Below are 18338 nucleotides of genomic sequence, written 5' to 3'. Positions count from 1 at the left end.
ACAGGAAACCCAGTCTCCAGTTCTATGAATAATTACAAACTCTTTAGGAAGTGGAATCAGGGGAGAATGAAGGGGTGAGCTGTCCGACTGACCAGGGCCTATCCGGAATGTTAAGCCATGCTGTCATGCAGCAGCACTCTGGGTCTCTGTTTCGGTAGAATGGAATTCAGCTGGTATTATCAGGGATGCTGCAGAAAGATTCATATAACAATGTAATCATAAAACCGCAAAGCACCATGTATCTATTCAATGGCATACGGGGCCCTTCCATAATCCTGTCTCGATCAGCTTTTTTAAGAGCAAACGAATTAATCTCAGTTTCCTTCCCTCTTTTAATAAACCTGTTATTATTCTGAATATCAATTAATTGCACAATTCCCTTTTGAAAAAGGAGATGCTGCAGATTCCATGCCTATTTTACCTTAATTAACACTGTTTCCCTCACCCAATGCCATGAAGATTTAGACTAGTGCTTCTTACATGGCTATGCATATGAACATTATTTACTTTTTCTATTGATTTCATATCGAATTGACAAAAGTGCTTATTTTTCTGATCAAACATCTCATTATTTCTGATTGATTTATACAATTAATTACATTTCATCCACAAACGGCTAATCGAGGGTGTTATATCACAGTGGGAAATCATTCTTACAGTTCAACAGAGACCTGCCAAGATCAAAGGCTGGCATAGTTTGTTTCGTTCGTTTGGTTTAAAATGCATTTGTTCTGGGAAGGTAATCTTATAGAATACATATTTGTTTAGGAAAAAGTGCTGATCTACCAGAATGTTTGGAGGATTCCAATGGTTAGACTGAGTGGTCATGTCATTTGTTACAGGTAGACAACTCTTGGTTTCCACCTGGTGCCTCAGTTTGTTTGAATTTCAAAATGCAGAAGGCTCGGTCCAGCAAATGTCTTAGGCAGCAATGCTTTCTGCTCAATCATTATGAACACACTTCTCCTCAGCAGAAGAAATTCAACAAACCTTTCTCAGCAATTTTTTTACCTTATTCACCATTCAGTATTAATGTATTTGATATTGATGCCCTTGGTTGACTTGAGGCTCTGTGAGATAGACAACATCGAATTGCAAACTTGACTGGCAAACAAAAGAATGTGTCACCAGGTACTGCATTTGAAATGGGTCTGATTTGAGATGTAGCACAACAGTCAGCATTTCAACAAAATCAAAGAATTTTACAGGGAACAGGCTTGAGAATGATGCGTTAATTAGATCTGCTCCCTCTTTGTCTTTATGAACACACATTACACTGAGACACCTTTGACATGGTGAGGAACTTTCTTAAGCTGCATCGAAAGATCCATTGTTTTATCTTGTTGACTAAACGAGCTGCTAATATGTGAGCGCAGTGAAATACGGATATCTATCCACTCAAGTGTGTCATAGAATCTCAGCACGTGCTGATTTTGCTGCATTCATTTTGTGACCTCTTATTGCCTGCAACATGGGAGATTCAGGTTAGCTTCAACGACGCAAATTATCCTCACTATTTCATGAGTAAGTTTTCATAATGTTTCTGCCCGGTTTCGAACCTGAGAACTTTCGCGTGTGAGGCGAACGTGATAACCATTACACTACAGAAACTGCTGTGGTGTTACTGAGCTTGTCTGGCATGCTAAACTGCGCTGTAACTCAGCAGCAATCTGGGTCTGTATTGCGGAGAAATGGAATACAGCTGCTGTTCTCAGGAACGCTGCAGCGAGACTGATGTAACAATGTCATCAGAAAATGGCCTAGCACCATGTATCCAAACAATGGCAAAAGAGGCCCTCCCAACATGCGATCTCAGGTCCCTTTTTAAACGAGAAAACTAATTCATCACAATTTGCTTCTCTCTCTAAATGATCTATTTCTTCTCCCTTTCAGTAAATTACACAATTCTGTTTTGAAAAAGTCGTTACTGCAGAATCCTTGCCTGGTTTGCCTTAATTCACAAGGTTCACATGACGATTTGGACTTGGGTTCCTAATATACTTTACCAGATGAACATGATGTAATTATGCAATTGATCTCATATCGAATTTGCGAAAGTGTTATTTTTAACCTTTCTATTTTTACAATTTTATTACTTTTGCTCCAGACCCCTTCAACCGAGGGTGCGATATTACAGAGATAAATGTTTGTTCCGGAGTTTAACAGGGCCCTGCCAAGATCGCGTGCTTCAATTGTTCGTTTACTTCATTTGGTTTGAAATAATTTTGTTCCTGGACCGGAATCTAACAGAGGATAAATATTTGTGGAACAAACAGGGCAGTGCTGAGCTACCAGGGTGTTTGGAGGTTTCCAACGGTTGGACTGAGGGTCCATGTCACTTGTTGCAGGGAAGCAACTGTTGATTTGATCCTGGTGCCTCAGCTTGTTTTGAATTTCAAAATGTAGACGTGTCCGTCCAGCAAATGTCTCCGGGTGCAATGCTTTCTGCTCAATCATTAGGAACATCCTTCTCATCCTTGGAAGACGAAATTAAAGAAACTCAGTATTTGTTCCGTTATTCTATATTTAATATTCATATTTTATCTGTTATTGATGCCTTCGTCTGAATTGAGACTCTCTGAAATATACACCAGCCCCGAATTGCAAACATGACTGATAGACGAAAGAATGTCAGTCAACATGTAATGCAAATCATATGGTGCTCATTTGAAATTGAGCGCAGTTAGCTTTTAAACAAAATCCAAGAATTTTTTTGGGAATAGGCTTGAGAATGATGCGTTAATTAGATCTGATCACTTTTTGTCTGTCTTTGTGAGCACACGTTGCAATGAGACACCTTTGACATGGTGAGTAACTGTTAAGCTGCATCGAAAGACGTACTGATTTTGCTGCAGGTAAAAGCAAAATACTGCGGGTGCTGGAAATCCAAACCAAAAATAAAAATACCTGCAAAAACTCAGCTGGTCTGGCAGCATCTGCGGAGAGAAACACAGTTAACGTTTGAGTCCGTATGACTCTTCAACAGACCTAAGTAAAAACAGAAAAGAGGTGAAATATAACATCGCATATATCTTTTATATTTCACCTCTTTTTTATTTATTAACTGTGTTCCTCTCCGCAGATGCTGCCAGACCTGCTGAGTTTTTGCGGGTATTCTGATTTTGTTGCACGTGTTTTATGACCTCGGTGAGAGCAAATGCATTATGCCTGCAACATTGGAGATTCAGGTAAGCTTTAACGATGCAAATTATCCTCACAATTTAATGAGTAAGTTTTCATAATGTTTCTGCCCGGTTTCGATCCGGGGACCTTTCGCGTGTTAGGCGAACGTGATAACCACTACACTACAGAAACTGCTGTGGTATTACTAAGCCTGTCTGGCATGCTAAACTGCGCTGTAACGCTGCAGCAATCGGAGTCTCTGTTGCAGACAAATTAAATACAGTTGCGATTCTCAGGAACGCTGCAGCGAGACTGATGTAACAATGTCATCATAAAATGGCCTAGCACCAGCAAAGCCATTAGAGGCCCTTCCAACATCCGATCCGAGGCCCCCTTTTAAACGAGCACACTAATTAATCGCAATTTGCTTCTCTCTCTTAATGAACCAGTTTTTCCCTCCCTTTCATGAAATTGCTGAATTCCCTTTTGAAAAAGTCGTTTCTGCAGAATCCATGCCTGGTTTGCCTTAATTCACAAGGTTCACACGACGATTTGAACTTGGGTTCCTAATATACTTCGCCAGATGGACATGATATAATTATACAATTGATCTCATCGAATTTGCGAAAGTGTTGTTTTTTCAACCTTAGTATTTTTACAATCTTATTACTTTTGCTCCACAGCCCTTCAATCGACGGTGCGATATTACAGAGGAAAATGTTTGTTCCGGAGTTTAACAGGGCCCTGCCAAGATCACGTGCTTCAATTGTTCGTTTGATTCATTTGGTTTGAAATAATTTTGTTCCTGGACCGGAATCTTACAGAGGATAAATATTTGTGTCGCAAACAGGGCAGTGCTGAGCTGCCAGAATGTTTGGAGGTTTCTAATAGTTGGACTGACCAGGGAAGCTGACAAGCAAGCCTTCAAATCACTGATGATCATCTCTTTACCCGTTACTGCCCTTCAGTTCACTGACACTGCTGACAGGTTTCTCGCACAAAATGGTTTGTTTGGTTAACCTTTGGTCACCGGCCATCGAGCCCAGGCCGTGATGGAGAAAGCATTGACTCCGAACCACCCGGGTCCACCATCACCAGCTCCGTGCTGCCCTGTCCATCATTCTTGTGTCAGTTAATCCATCCTGCCTCGCTCTCTATCACAGATCTTCCCTTTTGTTCTTTTTACAGAGTGACTCCTGCCTTTTCAATCAGGAAAAGCTGGAAATAGCAGGCAGAGAGAGAAACAGAGTTAATAGTTTTTTTCTTATTCGTTCATGGGATGTGGGCATCACTGGCTAAGCCAGCATTTATTGCCCATCCTTAAATTGCCCATTTTTTCAGGGGGCAGTTACGAGTCAGCCACATGTAGGCTAGTCCGGGTAAGGACAGTGGATTTTCTTCCCTAAAGGACATTAGTGAACCAGATGGGGTTTTGCAGACTTTTAATTCCAGATTTTTGTTGAATTCAAATTTCACCACCTGCTATGGTTGGACCACCAGAGCATTACCCTAGGTCTCTGGAATACCAGTCCAGTGAAAATACCACTATGCTACATCAAAACTGGTAAATGCTAGAGATGTAACAGGTTTGAAACAGATACAGAGGAGAGGAGGAAAGAACAAAAGGGAAGGTCTGTGATAGGTTGGGAGGGGAGATGGAGGGGGCAGCGGACTGGTATTGTCACTGGACTAGTACTTCAAAGGCCCAGGGTAGTGTTTGAATCCCACCATGGCAGGTGGTGAAATTTGAATTAAGTCGAAATGATGAAACCACCAATTGTCATTAAAAACCCATCCAATTCGCAAATGTCCTTTAGGAAATCTGCTGTCCTTACCTGGTCTGGCCTACATGTGAATCTAGATGCACAATAATGTGGTTGACTCTGAAATGGCTGGGCAAGCCATTCAGTTCTCAAGAGCAATTAGGAATGGCCAATATAATGTTAGCCCAGCCAGTACTGCCTACATCCCATGAATGAATGAAAAAAGCACAAAAGGGATGATGATGCCATTCTGTATCAATCAGTTCTCTCTGCTCTCAGTTCTGTCCCACACTGAAAACTCTTAATCCTTCCCCTCCATTACCCGGCACAAACATTTCGTTCTTCACTGTGACTTGGATAATTTCAGGTACAGTTCCTTAATTTCCTTCCTGTAATCTTATGAATTAGACCATTCTCAACTGATTGGATGTGAACCCGATGCAATCAGCCCTCCAGGAAGTGACTATTTTAATTCTGTGACTCTGAGCAATTCTGTTGGTGCAGGAGCTTGAGTGGAACTTGCCACTTTTAAACTGTCAAAGGAACATAAGAAATAGGAACAGGAGTAGACCATTCGGGCCCTCAAGCCTGCTCCGCCATTCAATAAGGTCATGGCTGATCTTGTGTTTCGATTTCCACATTCCCGTCTAACTCCGATAGCCTTTGATTCCTTTGCCTAACAAGAATCTATCTACCTCTGCCTTAAAAATATTCAATCATCATTCATTGCATATCAGACCCATGCCTACAAACTGCACTCCCACTCTTCCAGTGAAGAAAAGAGCCGTTTTCACTCCTAACCCAACAACTGTGATGTTAACAAAGCGGGGTGGAGACAGACTCCATTTAAATGCGGTGACACTACTGGAGGAATGGAGAGCTGGGGTTCACTCCGGAAAACAGCAGCAATGTTTAAAGTTAATCATCTGAATCTGTGCTTGGTGTATTAGGAGGTTTGGCTTGTATTGGAGTATCTTGCATCCCAAGAATGGGCAGTAACCCACTGATTGAAGTTGCTGTCACTGCTTTCTGTTCGCAGTGGGTGATTGGAGAGGGTGGGGCAAAATCCTACTGCTTTTCCCGGTCTCACTCACTACGGAGCAGGGAAGACAGAATCGTTGATGGGTTTGTTGCCCTGTCTGAAATGTAGCTTTGACCGACTGTTCGTGATGGAGATCATGCTGCAGGAGCCTTTAATAACCTTACACAAATCAGCTGGCAAATGCAGGTTTGAGGGAAGCTTTCTGAACCATCAGGACTGGAAATGGGAACAAGTGGAAGATTCTGTCTAGTTTCAGTGTGTACATACTGTAGAGGGGAAGAGCTAATGTCACATGGCTGTAAGGTATTACATACAGTTAATGTTTAACAATAAAGATGAATTATTGCTCACACTTAAAATATGTTTTGATAATGTTTCTGCCTGGTTTCAAACCAGGGACCCAGGAACTATAATTCCTATTTCGTATGATTGATAATCAATGTATATTGATAAACCTGTAGCAAACCGATATACTCTGCATTTTAATTGGATTTATCAGATATGTGCACCACTATGAGCTGGGCTGTGGACTGTAATGTCTTCACTCTTCTCTGGTGATCTTCTCCAGAAAGGCTGGTGTAGATAGAATCACTTGGTCTGCAAGATACAGTCACTGTGAGGATGATAATGGAACAATTTTCTGTCAAATGTTCAGTGACACCTGATCACTTACCAAGTGATTATGTAAAAATCTAATTCAAATAATCACAGCCACTGCCGATGAGGGAGGGAAGGAAGCAGCAGAGGCAGCTGATCAGATTGTCTCAATCTTAGTGACAAAGAAGCTCCATGAGCTCCTCACACTTGTTGTTGGAAGTGAGGATGGAGGGGACAGGGGTGAGAGAGAGCACTTCAGAAGGAACTAACCTAGGTTAGAAATATTGAAAAGACTCAAGACACTGTGTGTTTAACACAAAGCTAATCTAATTGACCTTTATTTACAATATCAGCCCGAATAACTGGGCTGGAGTTTATTAACATCTTCAGAAACAGACCCCAATACACATAATTCAGTCCTGGATGTGATTAACAGCAAAATCCAACCATTGTCGTTACTTGTGAACTGGCTGGTATCTCTGCAGTGTAGATAAATAAGCAAACCCCTTCCCACATTCAGAGCATGTAAATGGTCTCTCCCCAGTGTGAACTCGCTGGTGTGTCAGCAGGTTGGATGACTGGGTAAAACCCTTCCCACATTCAGAGCAGGTGAACGGCCTCTCCCCAGTATGAACTCGCTGGTGTCTCAGAAGGTTGGATGGGTGGGTGAATCCCTTCCCACATTCAAAGCAGATGAATGGTTGCCCCCCAGTGTGAACCCGGTGGTGTGTTGGCAGGGTAGATAACTGAGTGAATCCCTTCCCACACTCAGGGCAGGTGAACAGCCACTCCCCAATGTAAATTCGCTGGTGTACAATGAGTTGAGATGATTGCTTGAACCCAGTCCTGCAGTGAGAGCACCTGAACGGCCTCTCGCCAGTGTGAACACTTTGATGAGACATCAGGTCCTGGGAGCTTTTAAAACACTTCCCACAGTCTGGGCATTTAAAAGGTCTCTCGTCTGTGTGAACTCGCTGGTGTGTCAGCAGATGGGATTGCTGAATGAATCCCTTCCCACACATGGAGCAGGTGAATGGCCTCTCATCACTGTGCCCATGCTGGTGTCTCAGCAGTTTGGATGACTGAGTGAATCCCTTCCCACACACAGAGCAGGTGAACAGCCTCTCCCCAGTGTGACTGTGCTTGTGCGCAGTGAGTTGAGACAACCACCTGAACCCAGTCCCGCAGTGAGAGCACCTGAATGGTCTCTCATCAGTGTGAACACGTTGATGGCGCATCAGTTCCATGGAACCTTTATAGCACTTCCCGCAGTCCGGACATTTAAAAGGTCTCTCCTCAGTGTGAACTCGCTGGTGTGTCCACAGGTTGGATGACTGAATGAATCCCTTCCCACACTTCGAGCAGGTGAATGGCCTCTCCCCAGTGTGAACTCGCTGGTGTATCAGCAGATAGGACGAACGAGTGAATCCCTTCCCACACTCGGAGCAGGTGAACGGTTTCTCCCCAGTGTGAGTGCGCCAATGACTTTCCAGGTCAGACGGGGATTTGAATCCCTTCCCACATTCCCCACATTTCCATGGTTTCATCCCATTGTGACGGCATTTATATTCTGACAGGTCAGATGATTGGCTGAAGCCTCGTCCACACACAGAACACATGTACGGTTTCTCCTCACTGTGAACGGTGCTTTTTCCTTCCATGTTCAAAATCCAATGATATTTAGGTTATGACAAATTGGGCGACTCTGTCAGGTTCTGATGTGATGTTTGGTTTGTGTTTCCCGACTGCAAATCCTCTCCTTCTAATACCCTGTGAAATTGATTTAAAACAGAAAAAGGGAGTGAGAGAGAACCCACAAAAACAGGTTGTGAAATTGAGCTGAACGAATCTGGTAATTTGTGGGGCCGGCACCAGGGAAAAGTGACCATGAAAACTGCTGGATTGTCCTAAAAACCCAACTGGTTCACTAATATCCTTCAGAAACATAGAAATTAGGAGCAGGAGAAGGCTATTCAGCCCTTTGAGCCTGCTCCACCATTCAATATGATCATGGCTGTTCCTCTATCTCAACGCCATATTCTTGCTTTCTCTCTAATCCCCCTGATGCCCCTAATATCCAAAAAATGATCAATTTCTTCTTTGGCTATACTCAGTGACCCGGCCTCCACAGGTTTCTGTGGTAGAGAATTCCACAGGTTGACCACCCTCTGAGTGAAGAAATTTTTCCTCATCTCAGGGAAGGGAACCTGCTACGTGGTCTATGCCCACTCAAGACTCTGTCCACAAATTTCAAAATTGTGCCTGAACACTGAGGTCTGGGTTATTTATATGTATCAGGAACAGCGCGGGTCCGAACACTGACTCCTGGGGAACTGCGCTCTTAACCTTCCTCCAGTCTGAAAAACATCCATTAACCATGACTCTCTGTTTCCTGTCACTCAGCCAATTTTGTATCCATGTTGCTGCTGTCCCTTTTATCCCATGAGCTATAATCTTTGCTCACAAGTTTGTTGCATGGTACTTTATCTAATGCCATTTGGAAGTCCATGTTACACAACATTAACAGCATTACCCTGAACAACACTTTCTGTGACCTCATCAAAAACCTAAAGCAACTTAGTTAAACGTGATTTTCCCTTAACAAGTAACTGCTGGCTTTCCTTAATTAACCCACATTTTCTCAAGTGACTATTAAATATGTCCTGAATTACCATTTCTGGAAGTTTCCCCAGCACCGAGATTAAACTGACTGGTCTGTAGAAGCTTGGCTTCTCTTTACACCTTTTTTGAACAAAGGTGTAACATTTGCAATTCTCCAGTCCCTGTGTCAGCAACTCTGAATCTCAGGAAGACTGGAAAATTATGGCCAGCGTTTCCACAATTTCCACTCTCATTTCCCCTCAGTATCCTTGGATGCATCTCATCCAGTCCTGGGGCTTTGTCAACTTTGTCAGACAGACTATCCAATATCTCCTCCTTATCAATTTTAAACCCCACAAGGGTCTGAACTATCTCCTCTTTCACAATCACCTGTGCAGCATATTTTTCCTTGGTAAAGGCAGATACAAAATATTTATTTAATACCTCATCCATACCCCCTGCCTCCATGCCTAAATCACCTCTTTGGTCCCTAATTGCCTCCACTCCTCCTTTTACCACTCTTTTACTATTTACATGCCCACGGAAGACTTCTTGATTTATTTCCATGTTTGCTTTCAGTCTCTTTTCATGCTCTCTTTGCTTTTCTTATTTGGTTTTCCAAAACCTTCTGAACCTTCTCTATTCAGCCTGGTTCTTGGTTTTATTATCCAGCTAACATGTGTCATAAGCACACTTTTTCTCCTTTATCTCAATCTCTATCTCTTTTCTCATCGAGGGGGCTGTGGATTTGTTTACCCTACCTTTCCCCTTCATGGCAATATATCTTTACTGTGTCAGAACTCTCTTCTTTGAAGGCAGTGCATTGTTCAGTTACAGTTTCACCTGCCAACTTTTGATTCATAAGACCATAAGATGTAGGAGCAGAAGTAGGCCATTTGGCCCATCGAATCTGCTCCGGCATTCAATGAGGTCATAGCTGATCTGATAATCCTCAACTCCACTTTCCTGCATAGCCCTTGATTCTCTTACAGGTTAAAAATCTGTCTATCTCAGCCTTGAATATACTTAACGACCCAACCTCTACAGCCTTCTGCGGTAAAGAATTCCAGATTCACTACCCACTGAGAGAAGAAATTCTTCGTTGTCTCTGTCTTAAATGAGCGACCCTTTACTCTGAGATTATGCCCCCTATTTCTATACTCTCCCATTCAGCATCTACTCTGTCAAGACCCCTAAGAATCTTATATGTTTCAATAAGGTCGCCTCTCACACTTCTAAACTCCACTGAGTACAGGCCCAGCCTACTCAACCTCTCCTCATAAAAAAATCCATCCATACCCAGGATCAACCTCGAGAGCCTTCTCTGGCCTGCCTCCAATGCCAGTATATCTTTGCTTAGAAAAGGGGACCAAAACTGTTCACAGTATTCTAGGCGTGGTCCAACTAGTGCCTTATCTAGTTTGAGCAAGACTTCCCGATTTTTAAACTCCATTCCCTTTGAAATTCCAACTTACCTGGGTCAGATCCATTCTTACCCCATTGAAGTTGGCTTTCCCCTAATTAATTATTCTTACCCTTACTTGAAATCTTTGCACACAGATAAGTTGTTTACCTTCCACGTTAAAAGTTTGATGATATTCAGGTCCTGATGAATCAAATGACTCTGTCAGATCTTGATGTGATGTTTGGTTTGAGTTTCCCGTCCGTCAATCCTCTGCCTCTAATACCCTGGAAAAGAAATTTCCAAAATCCATGACTGTCAGTCCAGGATAGACATTGAGAGGAAAAATACATTTCTCTTGGTTTGTGTTTGGTGTGTGTAAATCCTCCCCTTTTAACCCCCTGTAAAAAGAGTTTTCAAAATCCATCCCTGTCAGTCCAGGATAGACATGCACAATATACTCTCCTCCTGCTGACAGGGAAAGGGATGAACGCGCATGTGGGGAGCATTTTAGTGATAGTGACCACAACATGGTACAATTTAAGCTTGTTTTGGACAAAATAGACAAGTTGCAAAAAAAAAATGTTTTGGATTGGGGGAGAGCAGATTTTAGTAAAATAAAGCAGGATCTGGCCAAGGTAGACTAGGAACAGCTACTTGTGGGGAAATCTACAGAAGAGCAGTGGGGGGCATTCGAAAAGGAAATGGGAAGGGTACAGGCTCAACATGTTTCCTCTAGGGTGATAAGAAGGAGTAACAAGCCCAGAGAACCATGGATGACCAGAGATATTCAGGATATGATGAGAAGGAAAAGAGAGGCTTTTAGCAGGTACAAGGGGAGCAAATCAGCGGAGGCATTAGTAGAATAGAGAAAATGCAGGGTGGAGCTTAATCACAGAATCACAAAGTGCAGAAGAGGCCCTTCGGCCCATCGAGTCAGCGCCAACACGTGAGAAACGCCTGACCTACCCCCATTTACCAGCACTTGTCCCACAGCCTTGAATGTTATGATGTGCCAAGTGCTCATCCAAGTACTTTTTAAAGGACGTGAGACAACTCGCCTCCACCACCCTCCCAGGCAGTGCATTCCAGACAAAAAAAAACTTTATGATCACTGACTCGTCCCTATGGCGGCTTGTTTACCCTGAACACACCGCGCTGCAGAAAGTCCCCGATCAATGACTAGTGCGCAGGTGCAGTGTGGGTGTGCGCTCTGAGCATGCTCAGTGTCAGTCATGGTGACAGAGGGAGGAGGAGCGGACGGTTCGGGAGGCGGGAGGAGATTGTGATCACAGGGTAGGAATGGAAACCGCGGATGGACTGGGAACTGGATCAACTTCTGGGGTAGGCCCCAGGCCTCGTGTTTACCCCGCGGTGACAGGCCCGGGGGGGGAGGGAGCGATGGAGCCGGCGGCTGGACGGGGAGGATTTGGAAACACTTTGTGGATCCGCAAACCCTGAGGAATAATTGTCAGCTCCTGGTTTGCAGCTGCGGGGCTTCTCCCTCCCGGGAACAGGCCCAGGTTAACGGCCGCCATCCTGGGTCAGCGAGCGGAGGATGGTTCACATCAGAGGATGGGGGAGGGGAGACAATAAACAAGAGGTTACACTTTGGGCTCAAATCAATGAGGATCTGATCTGTGGGAGGGAAGGAAGGAAACCCTGGGAGGTGGGCGGGGAGGCTTCAGAAACACCCGCTGGAGGCCCCAAAACCTTAATAAGACTCTTTGATTTTATTGTCAGTCTGCAGACAGGAGCTGGAGAAATTAACCCAGGCAGAGGAGAGGGAGGGAGTAAACTGGGGGTGGAGGAAAGAAATGGTGGAGATGGTGAGATGGGTTTGGATTTCAGCCCAGGGAGGAGGGAGAGTCTGTGGGACGGGGATTTACAGCTTTGGGGGAACAAGAAGGGGAAAAATGTTCCATAGAAACTAAAATTGGTTTGAATTTCTATTGTGGACTTACAATTAAGAATTCTCGAAATTCCTTTTACAGAATATTGGAAGGGGAGGATTTATAGACGGGAAACTTAAATAAAAACTTCACATCAAGATTTAACTGAGTCTTTCCATTCATCAGGACCTGAAAATCATCAGCCTTTGAATGTGGAAGGAGAAATGTTTCTCTGCTGTCTGTGGGAGAATATTTCAGCTGGAGTGAGAGTGTTCCAGTGCACTGACTGTGGAAAGAGCTTTAACCAGTTAACAAAAAACATCACACCATTCACAGTGGGGAGAAACCATACACGTATTTTCTGTGTGGATGAGGCTTCAACTGATCATCCAACTGGGGAGACACAAAGGCCAGACACCACACCATGGAGAAACCTTGGAAATGTGGGGACTGTGGGAAGGGATTTTATTATCCATCCCGGCTGGAAGCTCATCGACGCATTCACACCGGGGAGAGGCCGTTCACCTGCTCTATGTGTGGGAAGGGATTTACTAAGTCAACCTGCCTCATGGCACACCAACAAATTCACACAGGGAAGAGACCCTTCAGCTGCTCCATGTGTGGGAAGGGATTCACACGGTCATTTAGCCTGCAGTTACACCAGCGAATTCACACTGAGGAGAGGCCGTTCAGCTGCTCTCACTGTGGAAGGAGGTTCAGGTGTTCATCCGACCTCAATGCACACAAGCGAGTTCACACTGGGGAGAGGCCGTTCGCCTGTTCTGTGTGTGGAAAGGGATTCACTCATTCATCCAGCCTTCTGACACACCAGCGAATTCACACTGAGGAGAAACCATTCAGCTGCACCTACTGTAGAAAGAGCTTCAGACAGTCATCCAGCCTCACTGCACACCAACGCACTCACACTGGGGAGAGGCCGTTCACCTGCTCCATGTGTGGGAAGGGATTCATTCAGTCCTTTAGCCTGCTGTTACATGAACGTTCTCATACTGGGGAGAGGCCATTCACGTGCTCCGTGTGTGGGAAGGGATACACTCGGTCATCCCACCTGCTGACACATCAGCAAATTCATAAGTGATTACAGGGGTTGGATTTTGCTGCTATTGTTGCTGCTAATCTCATCCAGGATTTGATTTGTTTCTGCTGATGTTTACAACCACTATAAGTGACTGAAGTTTAATATTCTGCAGATGTTGCTGATTTTCAGGGCTGCAGTATCCCTTTTTAAACATACAACCTGTGATCTTTCCCCTTAATCCTCAAGATCTCTCATTATAAACTCATTTGTAATAAAATTATGAACTTTTACTTCAATCCTAAATTGATCTTTGGTGTAAAATCTACAATTCAGTGTCTGAAAGGTTCCACTGATTAACATCTCCAATTAGAAAGTGCTGATTAATCTTTGCTGACAATTGTTACTGACTTGCACATTCTTCTTCAGTTGCACCTTCTTTATGAAATTAAATTAATAAGGAACATTAAACACAACAGTAAAATATTTTACAGGGACATCAATAAAAGTGTCATCAATTAACATTGATATTGATTAAACACAAGGAGAAAATGCTTGAAAAACTCAGCAGGTCTGGTAGCATCCATGGAGAGGGAAACAGAGTTCGCTTCCAGTTGAATATGATGGTTGAACTCAAAACATTAATTGTGTTTTTGTCTCCACAGATGCTGCCAGACCTGCTGAGTTTTTCAAGCACTTTCTGTTTTTGTTTCAGATCTCCAGTATCCGCAGTATTTTGCTTTCATTGATATTGATGAAGTTTGGAAGTCGCTGAGTTAAATCATTTCTAACACAGCAGCAGCAACATTTGGTAAAGGTGGAACCCACAACAGAGACTGGTTTGAGACCCAACAGCAAGAGCACTGCATAACTTGAATGTAGCCACGACAGTTGTGCAAAAGACAGGGAGATCCTGTATAAATAAACACTGGATCAGCCTATGACAAGAAATCCAAACTGCCTGTGCCAATAGAAACCTCCGTGCTTTGGATGATGGAGTCAAAGGCACATGGTCCAACCATCATCAAAGTTAATCCCCTGAAATCAGCATATGGTGAAGTACTGACCGATGGAAGTAAACAAATGTCTCACACTACTGTGAGCTGTATTCCTGTGAGACAGACATCTCCCACTCTCCAGAAGCACAGAAACTGCACTGTTCTTCTGGATGTACTTGGCCTGCAAGTAGATGACATCTTTAAGCATAACCCAGCACAGGTCTTCCCAGTGACGTGAAGGAGTGAGATGTCCCTGTAGGTGCTGAAATCTCCTCTGTCACCTTTGTTCTTGTTTATTGTGATGATCCTTGCATCACACGTGTCCTGTGGAATGGATCCTACGTTCCAACCAAGAAGATGGAGATCATGAAGGTGAGGCAGTAGATGGGACTTTCCGTGCTTGAGCAGTTCAGCTGGCATGTCATCCTTGCTGGGTGTCTTTCTGCTTGCTAAGCAATCAAGCCTCCCTATAATATGGTGCCCAGAACTGTACACAATATTCCAGCTGAGGTCTAACGAGTGTCTTATATAAATTCAGCATAACCTTCCTGCTCTTGTGTTCTATACCCTTGTTAATAAAGCCCAGGGTGCTATATGCTTGATTAACTGCTCTCTCCACCTGCCCTGCTACCTTCAATGATCTATGCATATATACACCCAAGTCTTTGTGCTTGGGTTTGGAGCAGGAATAGGCCACTCGGCCCTTTGAGCCTGCTCCACCATTCAATAAATCATGGCTGTTCTGACTGTAACCTCTCGCCTACGCCAGATATCCTTTCAACCCCTTATTTATAAAGAATATATCTACCTCCCCTTGAAAACATTCAAAGACTCTGCTTCCACTGCCTTTTGAGGGAGTCCCAAAGACTCTCAAGCCTCCGCGAGAAAAAAAATTCTTCTCATTTTTGTCTTAAATGGGTGGCCCCTTATTTTTAAACAATGACCCCTAGTTCTTGACAAGTGGAATCATCCTCTCCACAGCCACCCTGTCAAGACCCCTCAACATTTTACATGCTTCCACCAAGTTGCCTCTTACTCTACTAAACTCTAGCAGATACAAGCCTAGCCTGTCCAGTCTTTCCTCACAGTACAACTCGTCTATTCCTGGTATTAGTTTTGTAAACCTTCCCTGAACTGCTTATAAAGCATTTAGATTCTACCTTAAATAAGGAGATCAATACTATACACAGTACTCCAGATATGATCTCACCAGTGTCCTGTACAATGAAGTATAGCCTTCCTACTTTTGTACTCAATTCCCCTCACACTAAATGATAACATTCTATTAGCTTCCCTAATTACTTGCTGTACCTACAAACAAGCCTTTTGTGATTCCTGCGCTAGGACACCCAGATCCCTCTGAATCTCAGAGCTCTGCAATCTCTCACTATTTATGTAATATGCTTCTCTTTTATTCTTCCTGCCAAAATGGTCAATTCCACATTTGCCCACATTATACTCCATTTGCCAGATCTTTGCCCACTTACTTAACCTATCCGTGTCTCTTTGTAGCCTCCTTATGTCCTCTTCACAACTTAGCTTCCTACCTACCTTTCTATCATAATTGAAATAATTTTGATTATTAATGTATTAGCATAATGATAATTGCAATAACTTCCTGATTATTGAAGCAATAGGCAGATGATTATTAATGCAGTAGGAACCATGTAATTAATGTAATTAGATTCTGATTATTAATGTAATAGAATCCTGATTATTAATATTTACATAATTTATATAAGACGATCCCGATTGTTGATGCAATAGGCACCAGACTATCAATGTAATAATATCCTGATTATTAATGTGTTGGAATCCTGAATCTTAAAGTAATTGGACTCTGATCATTAATATAATAGGAACCCAAGCATTGAGGATCCTCATTATTCATGCAATAGGATTCTGATTATTAATGTAACAGTGTCCTGATTATTGATACATTTTTTTTATACATTCATGTGATGTGTGTGGGATTTATTGCTCATCCCTCATTGCCCTTGAGAAGGTGGTGTTGAGCTGCCTTCTTGAACTACTGCAATCCATGTGGTGTAGGTACACCAACAATGCTGACTTGTTTTTAGTGGTTTTAATACAACTGAGTTGCTTTCTAGGCCATTTCGGAGGGCATTTAAGAGTCAACCACCTTGCTGTGGGTCTGGAGTCTCATATAGGCCAGACCAGGTAAGGACGGCAGATTTCCTTCCCTGAAGGGCATCAATGAACCAGATGGGATCTTACAACAATCAACAATGGTTTCATGGTTGTCATTGGACTTTTAATTCCTGATTTTAATTGAATTCAAATTGCACCATCTGCTTTGGTGGGATTTGAACCCAAGTTCCCAGAGCATTACCCTGGGTCTCTGGATTACTAGTCCCATCACAATGCCACTGCCTCCCCAATCCCCCACTGTTCTGAGGGCGTGAAAGGTTCTAAATGAACACAAGAGTTTTCAGCTCCACGTACTGTCCACATGGGAGTTCTCCTGGTGCGGTGGGACCAACATTCATGTTTTAACTAACACACCAAAAATACACGATTACTTGGTCACTCGTCTGATTGCTGCTTATGAATATACTCAAGGCTAAGATCAATTCATTTTAATCTGGAAAATGCACAATGAAGGTGCACATTAATTGCAAGTTCCCCCTATCACTGTTCAGCAATCATTAACTGAACTTAACCTGACCTACTGTCACCATGCTCAAATCTTGTCATTCTCAGACACGCTATTCTGCATGTCATAATTGAAGAATTAAGAGTGAAATGGCCAACTGCTTCACTGTAAGGAGTAGAGACTCCATAGTGTTACAGGCTGGCTTGTTGGATCTGCTCGGCCCATCCAATCTTTTATTCAGCTCATGGGAAAATGACTAAAATGCTGCAACATACGGGCATTTGGGGACAATGGTGCATTTGCTGCTCAGATTAGCCCAGGTCTCCATATTATAAGGACTGGAGAAGATGCAAGAATAAGTTACTGGAGTGTTGCTGTAACTGAAGGATTATACCTACCAAGAAAGTTTGAACAGGGTGGAAATGTTTTCTCTGGGAAAGTGAGTGAGGGGTGACCTGATCAAGGAATTTAAGATAACAAAAGTGTTTTTACAGGGTTGATAAGTGGAAGAATTTCCATTTGCCAAGGTCGAAAATAAATATAACTTAGTCAGTAATAAATCTAATGTGCAATTCAGCAGCAACTTCCTTAACCAGAGATAAAACAGAAAATGCTGGAAGTACTCAGCATATCTGGCAGCATCTGGAGATTGATAAACAGACTTAACGTTTCAGGTCTATGAACTGATGTGGTGCAGTTAGGATGAAAGGTTATAGACCTTAAATGTAAATTATGCCTCCCTTTCCAAAAATGTTACCAGATGTGTTAACTATTTTTTGTTGTTGCTTATTCAGATTTCCAGCATCTGCAGTATTTTGCTTTTCTTTAACTGGATAATGTTAAGAGTGTGGATCTCATTATCATAAGAGTTTTGGATCCTTGTCTGAGCTTGAAACTCATGAGTAAAATCTCACCACAAAATATCATTCACCAGCTGAATGTGGAAATGGATTCTCTCGGTTATCCCATTTATTGACACAACAGCTCAGTCACACTGGAGGAACACCATTCAGATACTTCACTTGTGCGGAGGGAGTTATTCTATTTTCCCACCTGCTAGCACTCGAGCTTTAAAAGTTCAAAGGATCTGTTGCACAATCAGAACATTCTTATTAGCGAGGAGCAGGTTAGCTGATTTGATTTTAATAAGTTTACATCTTTGCCCTAATGGCTCCAACCGAAATCGGAAAACAAAGAGTATAATTTTCAACAGGACCATCTTTCAATGGTGGGATGTTTACCCAGCATTCTCCGCGGGGCAGAATGT

The 18338-nt window shown here is 43.0% G+C and overlaps 2 protein-coding genes and 2 non-coding genes across 5 annotated transcripts in view; 1 reads left to right on the top strand and 3 right to left on the bottom strand.

The window, feature by feature from the left end:
* The window catches only part of LOC144698102 (uncharacterized), an 862314-nt gene that overhangs the window by 755263 nt on the left and 88713 nt on the right, over positions 1-18338 (top strand). The gene's annotated exons all lie outside the window — the stretch shown is intronic.
* On the bottom strand, positions 1539-1611 carry trnav-cac (transfer RNA valine (anticodon CAC)). Its single transcript has one exon. It is a non-coding gene; the product is annotated as a tRNA-Val (tRNA).
* On the bottom strand, positions 3243-3315 carry trnav-aac (transfer RNA valine (anticodon AAC)). Its single transcript has one exon. It is a non-coding gene; the product is annotated as a tRNA-Val (tRNA).
* LOC144698144 (uncharacterized) lies at positions 6950-8401 on the bottom strand. Its single transcript, XM_078570086.1, has 2 exons — positions 7333-8401; positions 6950-7170 (listed from the first exon to the last, which is right to left on the bottom strand). Exons 1-2 carry the CDS (start codon positions 8184-8186, stop codon positions 6981-6983), a joined length of 1044 nt encoding a protein of 347 aa, XP_078426212.1. The 5' UTR covers positions 8187-8401; the 3' UTR covers positions 6950-6980.

This window comes from Cetorhinus maximus, chromosome 23 (assembly GCF_964194155.1).
Source record: "Cetorhinus maximus chromosome 23, sCetMax3.hap1.1, whole genome shotgun sequence".
Taxonomy (NCBI): domain Eukaryota; kingdom Metazoa; phylum Chordata; class Chondrichthyes; order Lamniformes; family Cetorhinidae; genus Cetorhinus; species Cetorhinus maximus.
Note: the sequence above shows the minus strand (reverse complement) of the source record. Positions and strands in the feature narration are given on the sequence as shown.

Bases quoted from the DNA above. Each gene is read 5' to 3' on its own strand.
- LOC144698144 (XM_078570086.1), bottom strand. From the start codon at position 8,186: ATGGAAGGAAAAAGCACCGTTCACAGTGAGGAGAAACCGTACATGTGT. The intron at 7,171-7,332 runs GCGAATTTACAT...CAACCTTCTGAG, and splicing joins TCTCAACTCATTGTACACCA to ACACCAGCGAGTTCATACTG.